Here is an 18,063-nt window from a genome sequence, read left to right on the forward strand (position 1 = left end):
ATAGGGGCCTCCTGAAAAAGTAACTGTGTTGTGGGAAACGTTTAGGTGCTTTCCTGGAGTCTGGAGGGCTGGCATGAGCGATGCCAACAGAAATGACCAGTATTGGGATGACACTCTGGGGTGCTATTCGATGGAGCTTCAGGTTTAGGTTGGCGTTCAAAGAAACAGTTGGTTCTACATAATTGACTACTATAGCTTAAGGTCGCTGACAGACGAGACCTACATAGGACGTGTTCTCTCTCAACATTTATCCTCGCTTTCCAACTAGTGACCTAGCTATGTTGTCGGAGAAACCGGTCGATTACATTTTGCAAGGCCGACGGGGCGGAAAACCAAACCCAGTGTTGCTCAACTATCATTACCTCTTATCCGAAATCTTAAATTCTTCTGGGATAGAGAATATGTCGAGAACAAGATAAGAGAAAGGGAAAACAAGCAAGAGGGACCCGGGGTTGATCAGCTTCGACCTGACGGTACGACGGACATTGCACGCGATCTGCGAGCAGCCTTTTGGGAAATAATGGTGATTTTGAATTCACCAACGGGGATTCATCTGTAAGATATGCATCTCCAAAAGATCTTCCCTTACCTATTTTGTATCAATGATCGAGGCCAGACCCACCGAATGTCGTTGGAAAGGCGTGCGGGAAGTGGGGAATGTCGGCGCAGTGGCATACGGAACACCGAAGAACCGGAAATAATACTCACGGATGCATTCCTCGGTCCATCATCTATCTGTCAATTTGACGACCAGACACGACGATGACGAACTACCATGTAGTCTTTCTCCAGGGTGATTACTCCCAAGTCCCAGATTTTGAACTCCCAGCCCCCCATACCTACACCAAAACTGTCTACCCGCAGACCACGCTCTCCCAACTCCATGAGCGCATCCACGATGCCTCAATCCTAGTCTTCTCGAAGATTGAACTGGACGCAATCGCACTGTCACCCGAGGTGACACCACATCTTAAGCTGATCGTCGTCGTGGCCACGGGCACCGATTGTGTGGATCTCGAAGTGTGCAGGAGAAGGGGAATCGCCGTGAGCAACTGTCCCTCATCCAATGTCGAGGCGGTTTCTGAGCATGCCATTGGGCTGTACTTCACGACGCGACGGAAAATGCTGCAGTTGCACTCGATGACCCGAGCTGGGGAGTGGCCGCGACAGAAGACCCTTATGTACCGAGCTCTAAATAAAGATGGGACGCCGCCCTTGACGTGCCAGGAGGAAGTCGTGGGTATTATAGGGAATGGAAATGTAGGTAAGTGAAGGATTGCTGGTTCGTTGGGCGCTGTCTAGCCTCTTGCGAGTCTGACAAGAGACAGGGAAAAGAATCGCTGGGATCGCCCGAGGCCTGGGCATGAAAGTCTTGATATCAGGACGCAAGAATGATTCCACCATGACAAACGGCGAAAACAGGACTCCCTTTGACACCGTGGTCAAGCAAAGCACGGTGCTCTTCCTAGCGCTTCCGCTGACCGACCAGACCCGCCACCTTATATCAACGCCAGAGTTGGAAGCTATGTTGCCTTGTGCTGTGGTAATCAACGTCTCGCGCGGAGGCATTGTGGACGAAGACGCCCTGGTCAAGGCTCTCCAGAAAGATCAGATTGCAGGAGCTGCAACCGATGTGTTTAGCGAGGAGCCATCAGCACCCGACAATTCTGCTCTATTACGAGAAGACAGCCAAGATCTCAATCTGGTGGTGACGCCTCATTTGGCCTGGCTGTCCCAGATGACTTTCAACAATTATTCGCGCTTGCTCCAAAGAGCGGTGGAAGGGTGGAGCTCAGGATCTCGCTGCAACATCGTAGTGTGAGAATTTATATAGAGCAAGCGGCACTCTTTGTAGATAGATTTAATGTGATTTGACATGCAATCATGAGATGCAGATTCCAAAGGACGATTGACTGGAGTTCGTAAATAAAGGCTCTATCTAGTCCAATCACATGGCCTGATTACATCACCACTAAACTAGCAATCTGATCGCATTAGTCATCCGCGCTGCATTCCGACTTCTTGTATTCTCCGCTCCTCCATATCCATCTCATCTCGCATTCTCATGACTCATGCCGTGCTGAGCCATTGGGTGCTGTCATTCTAGATTGACTGCATTTGATGGTGTGCAGGGCTGAGAAGGGTAGTGATGCTGCTGCTGACTCGATGGACTACCAGACCATCAACATGCCGGGCAATGCCTCCGGCATTCCCCCCTCAGACGGGGCGACTACGGATAGACCGTCGAGGCCCTTGGACTATGGAAATGAGCAGCTATCCACTGTCGATGACACCGGCCTTTCTTCTCCGACTCCTGTGCCCCAGAGCTTTACCCTCCGTTCCCTCCTAGTGGGCCTTCTTATCGGTGCCTTGATTACCTTCTCCAACACCTACTTCGGTCTGCAGACAGGCTGGATCAGTACAATGGCCATGCCCTCGGCGTTGGTAGGATTCTCGGTCTTCAAGGTCATGTCCAAGTACCTTTCGTATCCGTTCACTCCCATCGAGAACGTCCTCATACAAACAGTGGCAGGCGCAGTGGGAACAATGCCTCTGGGCTGTGGGTTTGTCGGAGTCATTCCTGCATTAGAGTTTCTTCTCAGGGATGGGAAGGATGGGCCGTCTGGTGACGGAGGGACTGGAGAGGGAGGACCGTTGAAGCTTAATTTTTGGAAGCTGGCCATTTGGAGTCTGGGCGTGTGTTTGTTCGGTGTCGTCTTTGCTGTCCCATTGAGAAAGGAGGTGATAGTCCGAGAGAAATTGAAATTCCCTAGCGGAACAGCATCGGCCTTGATGCTGAGGGTCCTGCACAGGAGCGGACAGAGTGATGAGAAGACAAGGGATGGATCCGGCCAATCCGGGAGCGCCCTACGGGATGACGAGGAAGAGGCATTGATATCGCGACGAGAATCCGAAGACGACAATATGCTATGGAAACAGGATGACTCCCTGGCCCGAAACAATGAAAAAGAAGATTGGAGGTCGAAAATGCGCCTCTTGGCCAGTGCGTTCGTTGTCTCTGGGGTTTATGTGAGGCTCTCTCCTGGTTGCCGCTGAGCCTGCCTGCTGATAATTACAGACGCTGTTTTCTTATTTTGTCCCTCAAGTCCGTGGCATTCCTATATTTGGCCTCTCGCTTGCACAGAACTGGCTGTGGACGCTGAATCCGTCACCGGCCTATGTCGGACAAGGGATCATCATGGGCCCTTCAACTTGTATGCATATGCTCTTCGGGGCGGTGTTGGGCTGGGGTATCCTGTCGCCACTTGCAAAGGCCCGTGGCTGGGCTCCCGGCTCCGTGCGTAGCTGGGAAGACGGAAGCCAGGCGTGGATCGTTTGGGTCTCCTTAGCCATCATGCTCGCAGACTCTCTCGTCAGTCTCGGTTGGCTCGTCCTCAAACCCGTGGTAAACAATGCACCGGCACTCAAGGCAAGATTCCTTTCCAGCAGTTTCGGTCGCTGGATCGGGTCAAAGACACCGATAACTTCCAATCATCGTTCATACATCAGTTATGCGGCTCTAAGCCCGATCTCTGAAGAACCTTCGTCTATTCGAAGTCAACCCATATTGTCGACAGGGAGATGTAGTGAGGCTAGTGATGAAGGAGATGAAGATGCCCCTCCATCCCAGCTCATCTCCACAAGAACCGTCATTATCCTACTCCCTCTAACTCTCATTCTAAACGTTGTCTGCATGCATATCGTTTTTGGGGATATCATGTCTCCACTTCTCTCTAGCCTCGCCACTTTACTGGCCGTCCTGCTCTCAATTATGGGTGTTCGCGCCCTGGGCGAGACCGACCTGAACCCCGTCTCGGGGATCAGTAAACTAACACAGCTACTCTTTTCCCTCGCAACGCCTGCCTCGCACTTCTCGCGGCGCACAGCACTCGTGACCAACCTGCTTGCCGGCGCGGTCTCTGAATCCGGTGCCCTGCAGGCCGGGGACATGATGCAGGATTTGAAAACCGGTCATCTCCTGGGCGCGAGTCCTAAAGCTCAGTTCTACGGCCAGATGATAGGCAGTCTAGTTGGTGCCGTCCTATCCACCGCTGTGTACAGAATGTACGTGAATGTATACGAAGTGCCGGGTCCCATGTTCCAGACCCCCACCGCGTACATTTGGATTTTCACAGCGCGTCTCGTCACAGGCCAGGGCCTACCTCCCATGGCATGGCAAGCGTCTCTAGTAGCCGGCGTGGTCTTCGCCGCGATGACCGTTCTTCGCATTGTTGCTGCCTCTCCCATCGCCAACGGTGGTCATCATGGTGTCACTGCACCTTGGCGATCATGGATTCCCGGTGGCATCGCCGTTGCTGTGGGGATATTCAATGTCCCGTCATTTACTCTAGCCCGAGCGATTGGTGGCATGATCGCCTGGTGGTGGTCTCGGCCCTACTCAAAGGGTCCGTCTTCGGTTCTTGAACCACCGACCCAACAACTTGCCGGTTCGCCAAACGCTCAACAAGTCACGGGCAACGAAATTCAGTCAACTGATGGTAGAAGGAAAGCCGATCAGACGACCAAGGAGGCAGACGTTGCGTCGTCAACCGTCGTGGTCTTGGCTTCCGGTTTGATATTGGGAGAAGGGATCATTAGCATTGTGAATCTTCTTCTCGCGAGTGGAGGAGTCCCTCATCTTTAAATTTATATACATACTGGATGAGGTACTTGTCTCCTCTCGTTGCCATCTATAACGATTCTTCATGACCGAGTGATAGCTAGTAGACCATTTATTATTACGAGCAACCTAGTACATCTACAGTACTGAGATTCCTGCTTGAAGCTGAATATATTTCTTTAATTCATATTTAATTTCTTCACAAGCGCCTACTTACACTATACATGGAAAGCGCCCATTGTCTTGATATCCTGGAATGTAGAGTGGGCAAGAGAAAGACAATAATCCGGGAGTGATTAAACAAAATCAAGCCACAAGAGTCACATCAATGCTTTTCTCGCTTTTTTAACCTTTTTTCTTTTATCTGCGACGTTCGCTCCTTAGCGACCCCCTTATATGCCAGACTGACGAGTCGGTTAAGACATAAGAAGACATAAGAAGACAACAAGGCGAGACGAATTATCACGAATAACACTATAATTCATATATTTGAGTAGAAATTTTTTTTTAAAAAAAAAAAAAAAAAAAAGAAAAGAAAAGAAAAGAAATTAGCCGTAGCGAATCAAAACACATGGGATTCATGTATCAACAAAACTCGGGTATATCCTGTCAACGTGGACATGGTAAAGTAAATCCAGCAGAATAGGAGGGTGGAAACCCAACGGAGTCACAGGGATCATCCATTTCTCCACTTTGAAATTGCTGCTGACAAGATAGAAAATCGTCTCCAAACACAAGACCAAACAAGTTCAAAGAGAAAAATAATAAAAGAATAAACAAGAGAAGATGTGAAGGATAAAGGGCACTTGTGATTGACGTTGACACTGACGATCAGCCATTCATCGCGGGCAGGCATAATTAACATATCAATTATTTCGGTCCGTCCGGCGGCAATGGCAATCCAATATCCACATATCAATCGACGTTGCCCCATTTAGCATAAACGGTCATTGAGCTACTGGGTTTGAGCATTATAATCCGGACCGATTTCCTTGCTAGGCGCCGAGGCTGCATTGGGAATGGCCGGGAGTGCACCTGTAGGTGGTGGCGTCGGTGCCGCTAGAGGACTTGGTCCGGGAGACCCTGTCGACCGTGGGATAGAGCTAGCAGGTGCACCCGCACTGTTGCTTCGTTGTCGTTGGGTGGCTGGTATATCTGGTCTTTGTAACCCTGGAGGTCCGTAGGGTCCGGGGCTCATCGACCGTGGCACCACTGGTCGAGGTCCAGGTCCTGGTGAAAATGAACGGGGAACGGGAAATTGCGCCGGAGACATGGGGCGCTGCTGATAAGGACGCGGAGGTCCAGCATAGCCAGGGTGAGCAGGAGACATCGGGTGACTGGGAGCGGGAGACCTTGACCGACCCTCTTGAGGATAGAATCGGGTAGGTTGAGGCCCAGCAGGTATAGGGCCGTTCGGGCCCATCATTGGTGGACCTCGTGGGCCGGGTCCATGTACAGCTCCAGGAGGCGGACGGGCTCGAGGTTTCACCGGACGAGATGAGAGACAGGAGCGAGGGGCCACTCCTTGCTGTGAACGATCGAGTCGGACACAGAGAGCCCACCCATCGTCATACTCATGTAAGAGTCTCACGAGCTGGCCGGCACGGAGTTCTAACTCGTCTTCCATCGAGGGGTTGAAGTCCATCTGAACGCGATATACATTAGATGGAGCTCCAACCGCACCAGGTGACAAAGGCCCAGATGTGGGAACGACCGCAACACCAGCCGCGGGCGAAGAGGCAGCGACGTCTGCAGTGACTGGGTTTGTTGCAGTCTGACCAGACTCTGAAGGTGTTTGAGATGTTGAGGTCCCGGGACGACTCGGCACATCTTCCTCAGCCACCCCCGGAGTGGCCGTAGTTGCGGCTACTGCAGCTGCTCCCGCTACCACAGCGGCAGAAGCAGCTCCTGCTACACCGACAGCAGATGTAGGAGCTCCATTTGACAAAGGAACTGCCTGAGTTGCGACAGGGCCACTGGGCGGGGAAGCCGGTTGTGATGTACTGGCAGGCGATGAGTCTCCCTGGCTACCAAATGGATTGACGGGGTCACTGAACGGATTCGTGCCGCTACCAGAATTTGACGATGGGGAGTTTCCGGTCAGGTTGCGTGGTGAAGCTACGGCGCCAGTAGCGGGGAGAGCTTGAGGGCCGCTAGACAGATCGGGTGCAAATTGAGTCACCGGGCGAACGTTGAGCTGAGGCGGGTTGGTCGAGCCCATCGGCTCGATCATAAGCGGAGTTCCGGTAGAGGAAACATGGTTGGCTATAAATGCCTTTTCGTTTTCTGAATCAAGATCCTCCAGTTTCTCGCCCCGCTTCTTCTTGCGCAAAAAGAAGAAGATCAGGCCAGCAATCAGTCCGACGCCCAAAATTACTCCGATGGCAATCCCCGCCTTTGCACCTCCGCTGAGACCCGATTCCGCAGCGGAGATGGCAGACGGCGAGGTAGTGGAATTATCCGAAGATGATGAATGAGTAGCAGACTCTTCCAATCCAGTGCTGGACAAAGACGAAGAGGTGGAGGAAGTAGCGATGGACAATGTCGTTCTGCTGGAGGTCGTCTTCTCTTGCGTAGCCGATGACTCAGTCGTCTGAGGTGGCGGTGCCTGGGTAGTTTGAGGCTTAGGCTTTGGTTTCTCGTCCGTGGGTTTTGGCGGTGGTTTGTCTTCCGTCGGCTTTGGTGGTGGTGGCTTCTCCTCTGTCGGTTTTGGCTGCGGTTTCTCATCTGTGGGTTTCGGTTTGGGTTTCTCATCCGTAGGTTTTGGTTCCGGTTTGGCCTCTGTCATCTTTGGCTTGTCGTCATCGTCGGAAGGTTTTGGCACTCCGACAGGGGCACCGACACCCACCGTCGGTTTGTCGCCGCCTGTCACATAACCACCTATGGGGCCATCGAAATCAGCGGGGGCCGTTACATAGACGATCTTGACGCCATCGTCCCCGCTTCGCTTCTGGACAAGGCCGCCATGCTTGTGATGCGCGTGCGCGTGCGCCATGGTTCGCTACCACACTAGGGGGCAAATAAGCCGAGTTGCGTTTAGAAATTGACTGGAACTAGGGACATATGCTTTGCGTTGTCGACAAGCTCCGGAACTCGTTGGTTAAGTTTAGTCGTGGTAGTAGAAAATGAAAAGAGTGTTAGGGAGGTTGGTTCTCGCCCCTAGACGCGAAGAGTCTCTCGGAGGCTTTAATTGCTTCACGCTCTGCAGCCTTAAAGAGCAGGCGCGTCGTCAAGGAATGTGCGAGGGAAAGAATGGACACTATACGTATAGTTGGACAGGGCTGGCGTTCTGCCGTCCGTCGAAGAAAAGAATGATCACGACTTTTTTTTTTTTTCAGGTCGCGCACTTGAACGAAAGGAAGGAGCACCCAGCTCCCATGGAATTGGGAAGAAAAGAAGAAAGGATGACCGCTGGAAAGAGCGTCCGTCGTGAGGTGCAGGGAAAAGAAGAGAGAGAAAAGACTGAGAGACTGTAGAGTCTGTCAGTCGCGAGAATACGACGCAACGGTATCGGTAATTACAGCGCAGAGTAAATGAGATGAGATCCAGGCCCGTGAGGGGAACCGTCCTATCAACATCCAGTATTGTGTGGTATTGGTAGTACAGAGCTAGGTCATTTTAAGGAGTGATCATCGGAAGAGCCCCTCCGTTTGCTGACGTGGATCTGCTCTGATTGGGTTGGTGACAGAACAGTTCCTGGTTTTGTGACGGTCACACGAACACGAGGAGACGAGATTCGGCACCTGCCACAGGTGACCCTTCAGGGTATTAGGTTCCTGGTAACCGCCGTACGGGGCGGGAACTGTAACGATGAAAATTCAAAACTTGATTTCTGTGTTTACGGAGTAGACTCTTGGATTATATTATAAAATTAATAATAGTAGAAAAAACAATAATACTAATTAATGATAATGAGAATTGCCATTCTGTTGCCGCCTAAGGAAGAAGTCAAACAACAAGAATGTCGCTAAGGCCTCGATCTTCCTAAAGGCTGGCCTAGTCAGCCCGACTGTCGCTCCGGCCCATCCTAGCGTCTTCTAATTATCGAGCCATTAAATCTCACCATTTTCTTGGCCTTCATTTCATCGATTTAATTTCAACCTAGTGGATCTGCCGGAGAATTGCAGGATAAATATAGGACTGATATGGAGGTAGATACGGGCTGCTACGGAGTAGATGAAATGAATTTTCAACATCCCCATGATATAAAATACTAATCTTCAAACCACCGCCCTTCCTGTGATGAAAATGACTGGGTGCGTCTAGAACTGAATTGTCAGCATTTTTTCCGATGTCAGCATACAGGGGCCCTTGTCCCGAACTTTACCATCACACCATTCTCCGTCGACTCCGCCGTACGAGGCAGTAAACGCCATCTTGGTATAAATTGTTAGAACGTGTCTAGCCTTCCGATTTGGGAAAGGCAAATGTTCATCACGTCTTTGGCCCGAGGTGACATCTCGCTAAACTTCCCCTGGGTTATTAGGTCTAATGTCAACCTTTACCACTACGAATTCCAACTATCATTTAATCATAGAGAAGTCAAAAACCATCCTGGCTGGGGTCGCTACTCTACAGCTAGAGACAATAATACTGGTTGGAAAGAATTGTAGGAAATCCTGCGCACAGCTTAGATCGAGTTAGTATATTCATTTTGACGTGAAAGTGATCAGTACATCGTCCTCCCGTACCTATTATAGTCAGGCTAAGAAGTGTATGATATGGGATTGCAACTGTAGTCCGTATACCCCTGAGCAATTCCAGTATCTAGCTAGGAGGGCCTCGTTAACCACAATTTCCCGATACAACCACACACTGCCGTCTCTCTGTCGGCATCACCGAATAATACAGTTGAAATTGCATTGCCTATCCTCCTATACAGTATTCATAAAGCTGACTACTACCCAGTAAGCTCCGCCCCAGTCTTCCGTTGTTGATTGCTGGCTGAATGTCATCGGCAGAGCTAACGCCACGGTCTCCACCACTTCGAACCGTTGAAGTGCTGAAACCACTGGTAGACGCTGGGTTCCGGGGTGACCGATTGTAAGCTCTCCATAATCCATATGATTCTCGAAGTACACCCTACTGAAGATAGTAGTTCCCTTGTCTGATGTGAAGCATGCCTCTCCTGAAAACATGGACTAAGTCGCCGAGAAATATGGATGACCCAGGGCCTAACTAGGTCAGTATTTTTTTTTTTGGGGGTCTTCCTCTCGTATTTCTTCATTTCCTTTCCCTCGTCTTAAGGATTTATGGAACATACCTCGACAGCAGATATGCGTTGGTCACTCTCGTAACGTACCAATTGGCTCACAAGATCACGGCCTTTGGAGGATGCCCCCTTGAGGATGGCATCCCATGGTTGGGCAGGGTATATATAAAACTGCACCTTATCCCAGTCTGGCAGATTTCTCGTCTCCTGTACCACCTACGTTAACATATGACGAATCCAGTAGCTTTGTTTTCTGGAGTTCCGTAACGTACCGGCCAACTATTTTCGTCCGGAGTGCCCAGCGTTTTGAAGATAGAATGAATGAGTGACAAGTCACTTCCCAGTGGCCCAGAATCGAACAGCTGCTTGTGGCCGACAGCTATCGTTTCTGCAACAACACATCCGGCTGCCCATAGATCAAGGGCAGCACCATACCCTTTAAAACCAAACAATATCTCTGGTGGTCGGTAGCACGTTGTTCCTACATCTATGATCTTCCGATCGGCGGGTTCAGATGTTTTTAATCCTTCCTTCCAGGCAATTCCAAAGTCCGCAAGATAGGCCGGTCCGTCGGGTGAATCCAATAGAATATTAGACGGTTTTATATCACGGTGTATAATCCCCATTTCATGTATGTGCACCAGTGCATTGAACATATCCTGCAAATGAGACCTCGCCTGAGTCGCAGTTAACATGTCACGACGGAGCAACTGCTCAAAGTCATACTTCATGAAGGGAAACACCAGGATGAGTCTCCCTCCAAGTTTCAATGCTTCTCTTAAGGGTATTACGCGAGCGCTGGCAGCCTCTCGCAGAAGTTGAACCTCGCGTTCTGCGTCGTGTGGCTCTGTTAAGAGATGAGGGATAGTGACTTTGACGGCAACGAGAGTCCCATCCTCGGCTTTGGATTTATATATGGTAGAATGGAGCCCATCATAATGGTGTACACATGACTGGTATGGGCCAATGTTTTCACCTGCGGTCCAAGATTCTTCTTCGGATTCGTTGTGCGATTGGCTAGTACTACTAATCACAGGGTCTACTGACCCTAGGGACTCAGCCGCGTCAATGGCTTCCTGACAGAACCCGTCGTATTCCTCCTACGTATTATGTCGTGAGAATATGGCTCATACGGACTGAAATTCGCTACACACCTTCGAGGCAGCCTGTTCATATGCTTCGCTCTCAAATCTCTTGGCTTGAGATTGCGCCTCCGTGAACGCAGCAGCAGAGGAGGCGCGTTGATAGGCAGTGGTCCTGCAAAGGAGAATGAGGATGAAGTGGAAGCTTTGCCTTTCCTAAGATATACGTACAGAGACTGAATGGCCGTTAACCTATCTGTGAAGCCTAGAGATTTTCTCCAATCGGAAGCCGTCATTTTTGTAGAAAATGAATGAAGCAACAGGGTTGGAGAGCATCCACTGATGTCTATAAACAACATATCTTCGGTCAACGCAGGATGATGTGGAGCTTATATAATCTTGAGAGACTAGTACAGAAGAAGTTAACTCCATTTTCATGATCTCAGCCAAGCAGTCAGGCTTGATATCTTGATGGGTCACATCAACACATAGAAAACCAATTATTTGTTATAATTATTAAATTAGTAGGACGAATCTGTAGTTTTGGTATCATCCAGGAACAACAGCCTCAATGCTACAATAATTAAAGGAGAAGTAAGGAGTGAATGAAGTGCCTCGGGCATGGCCATGTGACCGCTAACCCAGTCCGGCTGGACCGATTCGGCTGCTCGGTGGAGTTCTTCCGGCGTTGCACCTGCATCGTCATCACTGTCCGTCTGTACACCATCCCCGTCTCTCTCCTGCTGCAGTCGCGCGTGCAATCGCCTGCAGCTCCCCTTACGTGTTCCAATCGCTCGTTTCGATCTCGGGATTCATATCGCTCTCCCTCCCTGCCTCGTTGTTAGGTACCTTATTATGTGCCTCTCCCGCTCTCCTATCCGCAGTGGTGATCTATGAGTATTGATTGAGCAATGGATCTCTCACGGCAGGAGTATCCAGCCTTGCTGGTAAGTCTCAGCCCAATTGAATACCCACCCTCACCCACTCCAAACATCAAACCAACCATCCAAGATGTCTGCTTCTCTATATCTGACAATGCCATCGATTCCCATACAGCCTACGTTGCAGCCGAGCCAAGCTACAAGCGTCCTCCATGATCGCATTCGCATCATCGGTAGAGTCAATGCAGAGATTGCGGATTGGCTCCAGGTAATGCCTCCAAACCAGCTCGGTTCAATTTCACATGAATTTCCACAAGCTAACCGTGATTCTGACAACAGGAGCGTCGCCGCGTCGAAGAAGCATATGCCCAAGGTCTCAGGAAGCTTGCAACTAGACCGCAACTGGACAATGGCGCTGCGCTAGGGTAAGGATGAACCATTGCAGGGTAGGCATGGTATTGGGAGACAATGAAGCTAATAGGGCTGCAATTGCCTAAACCAGGATCTTCCAGATACCATGGCAACGTATCATCAATGCTGCCGAAGTCGTAGCCTCTTCGCATGAGACGTTCGCGCAGAAGATCGAAGACGACGTGGAGCGCCCTTTGAGGGAATTCAACACCAAGAGCCGAGAATTCGCATCTTTGCCCGGTGTCCAGAGCGATCTTGCGGCACTCGCGAAGAACTTGGAGGCATCCCAAAAGAAGGTGGATAAAGCCAGGGAGAAAGGTCCCAAAGGCGCAGATAAGCTGTCGAGCGCTATTGCTGCTTCCGAGGAAATCCACCAACAATGGGAGTCGAGGGCGCCTTTTGCTTTTGAGCAACTTCAAGCGGCTGACGAGGCCAGACTTAATCACCTTCGAGACGTTCTCACTCAACTGGAGACACACGAGACGGATCAGGTCGAGCGTTGCCGTCAAGCGGCCGAAAGCTGTTTGAATGTCCTTTTGAATGTTGAAACCGCCGACGAGATCAAGACCTTTGCCGCAAAGGTAAATGGGGGGACAGCCAGTCGTCCCGAGAGCGCACCATACCTCGCCTCCCCCGGCCACACCTCTTCCGCCTCCCACGCGCATTCAGGATGATGCTGCTAGCCAACGCTCTGGGTCGTCTACCCCTGCCCCGTTCCCGGCCGTGGCCGCGGCCCCCCGTCAGGGCCCCTACTGGTGAGTAACTCAGTTTCTGATGGATTGATGCTCTGGAAATAGGCGCGATCTAGTGCTTACTTGTTGTATCTAAACAGCGCCAGAGCCCCGTTACAGTACGCCCCTTGGTGGCCTCAAGCGATTAGGGACCGTTATGAATAGAAGAAAGAGCATGATACAACCCTCCGGTGGCCCTTTCTCATCGGAGAAAAAGCATCGCAGCCCGTTTGCCTCTTTCATGAGAGGCGATTCCAGTCACAATACCCAGATTCTCGAGTCACCTCCATCAACAGCAGATCGCCCAGGTACTGCTTTGACAACACAGGAAAGTCCCCGCGAAACAGCTCGTTCTCCGAGCGAACCAAATGATCGCGAGGGTGCTGGAGCAACATCTTTCATGCCAGCTCCTCAGTCGGCACCTGGGACCGCAAATGGTGCCACATCCCCGGAGGTCACTGCTGAGACCGGACTTTCTACCACAATAGTCAGTGAAGTAAGCCGCTGTGAATGCCATTGCTCGAATGGGCAGCTAATATAAAAAGCAGCCACGTGTGGACTCGGAAGGATTTACTGAGCGGCCGCAAACCATTGATGAAATCACAAGAGCGCAAAGAGAAGCGTCTAGGTAAACGGGTGACCCAATCCCAGGAAAGATACCGTGTGGCTGATAGATTTGCAGCATGGAAGAACCTGGCATGAACCTCACAATTCGAGATCAACCAATTTTTGAGGACGAGAATCAAGCGAAACAGGCAATGGATGATATGGCTACTCAGTTAAGAATGGTGGGTGTATAAGAAACGGCCGTCTTTTTGCCTTTCGCTGACATGCTTTCCAGCGAGCCCAACAGACCGGCATTAGACGCAATACTGGCACTTTGCGCGGTCGGCGCGATGTTCGAAACACTGTCTTCATCCCAAATCCTCCCCCAGACAAGGAGCTCCCGGTGACACCAACAGGGTCGGACGTGCCGGCCCCAGTTTCCCCAGCATTGCCGATTAAGCACACACTATCCCCTAGTAATGCCACAGATGACCATACTCTTTCCGATACAACCTCTGTTCGTTCGTCGCACACTCTACATAGCATCTCTGGACCGGTAGCGCACCCTGAACTGCACGAGCCTGGCCTCAACGCTTCCATCATTGAAACTGTCAACGCATGGTTCTCCGAGGGTGTAGTGACTAAGTCTTTCGTTGTTGGGGAGCTTGCGCTAGCATATAATGTAGCTCTGGGTGTATCGTCGGAAAATGCCCGCATTCGCCTTGATAATTTCCAGGTACTTGAGAAGGTGGCCGCGAACCCCCATTTCGTGAACGAAGAGAAGGGCAAGGATCAATCAGAAGAGAAACGAGGTCAATATAGCATTCATCTATCTAACATCGCTCGCTCCTCGCCGACAGTGGCTTTCAAATACCAACTTCATCTTGATCCAGCAGACGCCTCTACCTACTGTCCAGTCATCTTCAAACCAGCCTGGAACCTGGAGGAGTTCCAAGCAAGCGTGATCGTGTTCTATTCTATCAATCCGTCTTTCGCATCAGCCGCGCACAAAAATTCTGTCACGCTCAGAAACCTAGTCCTGACGGTGAACTTAGATACCACCCCTGAGGAGGGTCGCGAAGTGGCTCATGCAACTAGCGCCGTTATGTACCCAAACACGGGGGCTTCCTTCCGTCGCAAGCATTCTGCCGTCACCTGGAAAATGACTGAACTGGAAGTCAAAGCTGACTCTGATGGCAAATTTCTGGTTCGGTTCTCCACGGCAACCAGTTGGCCGCGGAAAGGCAAGATTGAGGCCAAATTCGAGGTCCACTCGGCCAATTCTGGGTCGCGTTTAGGAATCAGTGCTGCTTCGCAGACGGCGGAAGCCACCCAGAAAGGCGCTGCTGACCCCTTTGCGGACGAGGACTCTACGCAAGCCACCGATACTGAGGCTTCCCTGGTGTGGAATGAGGTCCCGACGGTGCGCAAACTGGTTGGGGGCAAGTACGTGTCGGCTTAAGATGAACATGCATTTCCAGGTACTGGTCACGAACAGTGCCTTTGTTGGGTCAAGTTTGCAACCACACAGCTTACGTACCAACCCATACATAATACCCACAAAATTGTTGATTGCAATTCTGATGCCAGTCATCTCACGTGCACTTGTTTGGTGTTTCTCTTCGGAGCACCTTGTCTTCCAAAAGTTAGTCCCCGAACACTTTACAGACATACTTTCATTTATCTCAGTACATACTTGGTCCTATAATGCTGTACGCCGTGTATCTTTTTCTTTCTTTTGATACTGTTATATTTTATTCCCCTCTTTTTCTGTGCAAAGTTGCCCCTGCCTCTCCTGCCTTGTTTTGGTGATATAACATGGCAGAATTCCTTTTGTATGCCTGATCTTCCTGCCTACACTCTAGGATCAGTAGGTATGGTAGCCAATCTGTATATATGTTTATTCATTGAAGATGTTCTGTGTTGCGCACCCATATATGATAGGATATTCTCCGAATCGCCAACAATATCTCTACAGTCCTGTGTATTCATCGAGATATGGGAATAAAAACACTGGATAGTCAATATATCGTCCAGTTATGGTTTTATTTATATAGAAGACTCCCTACAAAACTTCCTATATTCCGATCCTGTTTATATATGCGTAGCCTTGCACCGATTTTAAGGCCACAAAAGATGAAAAAGAGATAAAGGAACATGGCACAATCATGCCTGTGCCGGGGAATCGTACAGCCGTGACAATAACACAAACATACAAAAGAGGCTCATAATACAAGAGAAAAGACAGCAAACAACAGAGGGAAAGAGCGAATTACATGCGCGCAGCCCGTGTAGTCTTATCAAAGAAATCCAACGTCATGGCGGCTAGGAAACAGGGGATATCTTTACGTTCCTCTACCCAGAACTTGATGAGGTGTTTAATTTCCATGGCGAAGAGACTATTAGGTCCGCCGGAGATCTTCATCGTACCATTCTCGCCATCGAAGATGATTGAATTCTCCTCCCCGTTGCCCATGCTGCCGGGACCACCGGAGTCCGCAGAAGCACTGTCTCCGTGACGATAGGCCGGCGAGAGATGGAACATCGAAGTAACACGCACGCGGCCGTTGGGGAGGAAGTCTAACTTGTAGCCTAACAAAGAGGCAACAGCTTCGCGGAATTCGGACGATTTTGCGGTCCAGATCTCTTTCAGGCGCCGCATGCGCTTTTCCTTGTCGGCGACTACTCGTTCCATTTCCTGGATCTCCAGCTTCATGCTATCTAAGGTGCTCATGGGGACAACCTTCACATTTGCGTGATCACCGCGTAACTGGGCAAGTAGATTTTGGTTTTCTGCCTTCAACGTGTTGATGGTGGACAGCTTGATGTTTTCGGCTTCCGCAGTAGGGTTGTCGCGGAGTTCGAGGATACGAATGCGTGACTTGGCTTTGAGCGATTTAAGCTGGGACTTGGTGGCTTCAAACTCTCGGCGTAGGAGAGTAGCTGCTTGCTCGGATTTGGACAAAGACTCCTGCAAGCTTCGGTTTTTGCGAGTCAGGACCGAGAGGCGCTCGTTCTCAGCTTCATTTTCAGCAGGAGAGAGCGGACGTTTGACTCCCCGCAGCTGTGCATCTTCCTGCAGTGAAGATTCGCGATTCGAGAGCTCCTCGTGGGCTTTCTCCAGCTCCTTTCTATATTGATCGACGAGCTTCTCAAGATTGGCAACCTGTTCCGACTTCTGCTCATCAAATTGGCTCTGTTCATTCATGGTCGCCTCCTCTGTGTCGAAGGCTTTCAGTTGCGCACGAAGGTACTCGACTTCCTTAACGGCGAGTGCTCGCTGTCGTTCAAGTCGAGCCTTCGCCCGACTCTCAGCCATGGCTCCTCCTGTGGCAGCGCCGAAGCTTCGAACCTTTTCTAGCTCCTTACGTAAGTTGGCCTTTTCAGTTTCCAGTCCTTTTATCAACTCATCTTTTTCTAGGAACTGTGCTTCGACGTTGCCCAATCTGTCAACAAGAGTGGCCTTTTCGATGCGCTCTTGTAACAAAGCCTTCGCAACATCTTCCGGGGAGCCAAACTCTTCGGCCTGGTTGTTATCCTGTAAAAGGCTGGTCCAGGAATTTCTCTCGTCTTCAAGGATTTGTTTCTGGATTTGCAACGTATTCAGTTCCGACTCTAACCCTTTCATCAGATGCAATTGGTTCTCCAGCGACTTCTTCTGTTCTTCCACCACCTCGACATTTTTCTGGACTTTGCGGAGGTGCCGCAGCTCCGCAGATTGTTCTCTGTTTGTCGATTCCAGATTTCGAATATGACTGACTTGTTCGGACAGTTCTCGTTTAAGAACTGACAATGTCTCTGCATCACTTCCTTCGGCCTTGAGGGTGATGTTCTCGGTTTCCAAATTGGCCACATCTGCTTCTCTTTCACGAAGCTTGTCTTGTGTGGCTTGCACTTCATTCTGAAGATTCTGAAGATCATTCTGCAAATCCTCGACCGTTCTCTGGAGGGATGATCTAATTGTTTCTAGCTCGTTGACTTGATACTTGAATTGTCTCTCTTGATCGAGCAACTGCGCCTTGGTATCATCAACATCTTCCTGGAGGGTTTGGTTTTGGTCTTGAAGACTCCTGATCTTCCGCTCAAAGCCGACCTTGTCTGTAAGTGCTTGGTCTTGGGTTTCTTTCATTTCCTTCGCAAGCGTCTCGTACTTGTGATTAGCCCGGTGGCTCAAAGTCTCCGCGGCCTTATAGCAGGAAAGGACTATCAGCTAAGCTCCGTACTGAACGGATTGCTCATTCAACAAACCTGAGCTTTGCGAAAATCCACGTCTCTTTTTAATTGTAATTCCCGGAGCTCCTTCTCATGGCGCAGTATCATGAGATCCCGCTCTTGCTTGAAGCTCTCCAGCTCATATTTCAAGGCATTACATTGCACACGTAGCTCCTCATTCTCCGAATCTGTAAGGACATGTTATTCTGTGAGATGCATCGTAGAGCGCTAGTTAAGCTTACCGGTCTTTGGAGGATGTGAGGGGCGGATTGATTGTCGCAGCATGCTTGGGGCTCTGGGAATTGACAAAGGCGAGGTGTCTCCAGGCGGAGAGCCAAACGACAGACGAGAGTTTCTACTTGAATTC

General features: G+C 50.3%; 5 protein-coding genes across 5 annotated transcripts; 2 read left to right on the forward strand and 3 right to left on the reverse strand.

The window, feature by feature from the left end:
* Positions 1-762: 762 nt before the first annotated feature.
* ATNIH1004_000644 (uncharacterized protein) lies at positions 763-4,645 on the forward strand (the record flags this gene model as incomplete). The annotated part of the gene is made up of 4 exons (XM_033565352.1): positions 763-1,264; positions 1,329-1,818; positions 2,133-3,030; positions 3,080-4,645. 4 exons carry the CDS (start codon positions 763-765, stop codon positions 4,643-4,645), a joined length of 3,456 nt encoding a protein of 1,151 aa, XP_033431109.1.
* A 931-nt stretch (positions 4,646-5,576) lies between these two features.
* On the reverse strand, positions 5,577-7,616 carry ATNIH1004_000645 (SH3 domain protein; the record flags this gene model as incomplete). Its single annotated transcript, XM_033565353.1, has 1 exon — positions 5,577-7,616. One exon carries the CDS (start codon positions 7,614-7,616, stop codon positions 5,577-5,579), a length of 2,040 nt encoding a protein of 679 aa, XP_033431110.1.
* Positions 7,617-9,762: 2,146 nt separating this feature from the next.
* On the reverse strand, positions 9,763-11,211 carry ATNIH1004_000646 (putative cell division protein kinase (Ctk1); the record flags this gene model as incomplete). Its single annotated transcript, XM_033565354.1, has 5 exons — positions 9,763-9,795; positions 9,924-10,049; positions 10,106-10,933; positions 10,988-11,090; positions 11,147-11,211. The coding sequence occupies 5 exons, from the start codon at positions 11,209-11,211 to the stop codon at positions 9,763-9,765; spliced, it is 1,155 nt and encodes a 384-aa protein (XP_033431111.1).
* Positions 11,212-11,950: 739 nt separating this feature from the next.
* ATNIH1004_000647 (uncharacterized protein) lies at positions 11,951-14,946 on the forward strand (the record flags this gene model as incomplete). Its single annotated transcript, XM_033565355.1, has 8 exons — positions 11,951-12,064; positions 12,136-12,221; positions 12,299-12,788; positions 12,877-12,962; positions 13,059-13,434; positions 13,487-13,566; positions 13,621-13,726; positions 13,780-14,946. 8 exons carry the CDS (start codon positions 11,951-11,953, stop codon positions 14,944-14,946), a joined length of 2,505 nt encoding a protein of 834 aa, XP_033431112.1.
* An 810-nt stretch (positions 14,947-15,756) lies between these two features.
* On the reverse strand, positions 15,757-17,981 carry MAD1 (coiled-coil domain-containing protein MAD1; the record flags this gene model as incomplete). The annotated part of the gene is made up of 3 exons (XM_033565356.1): positions 15,757-17,670; positions 17,733-17,884; positions 17,939-17,981. The coding sequence occupies 3 exons, from the start codon at positions 17,979-17,981 to the stop codon at positions 15,757-15,759; spliced, it is 2,109 nt and encodes a 702-aa protein (XP_033431113.1).
* Between the last annotated feature and the right edge of the window lie 82 nt (positions 17,982-18,063).

This window comes from Aspergillus tanneri (genome assembly GCF_003426965.1).
Source record: "Aspergillus tanneri strain NIH1004 chromosome Unknown AapTan_2_pilon_pilon_pilon, whole genome shotgun sequence".
Classification (NCBI taxonomy): Eukaryota; Fungi; Ascomycota; class Eurotiomycetes; order Eurotiales; family Aspergillaceae; genus Aspergillus; species Aspergillus tanneri.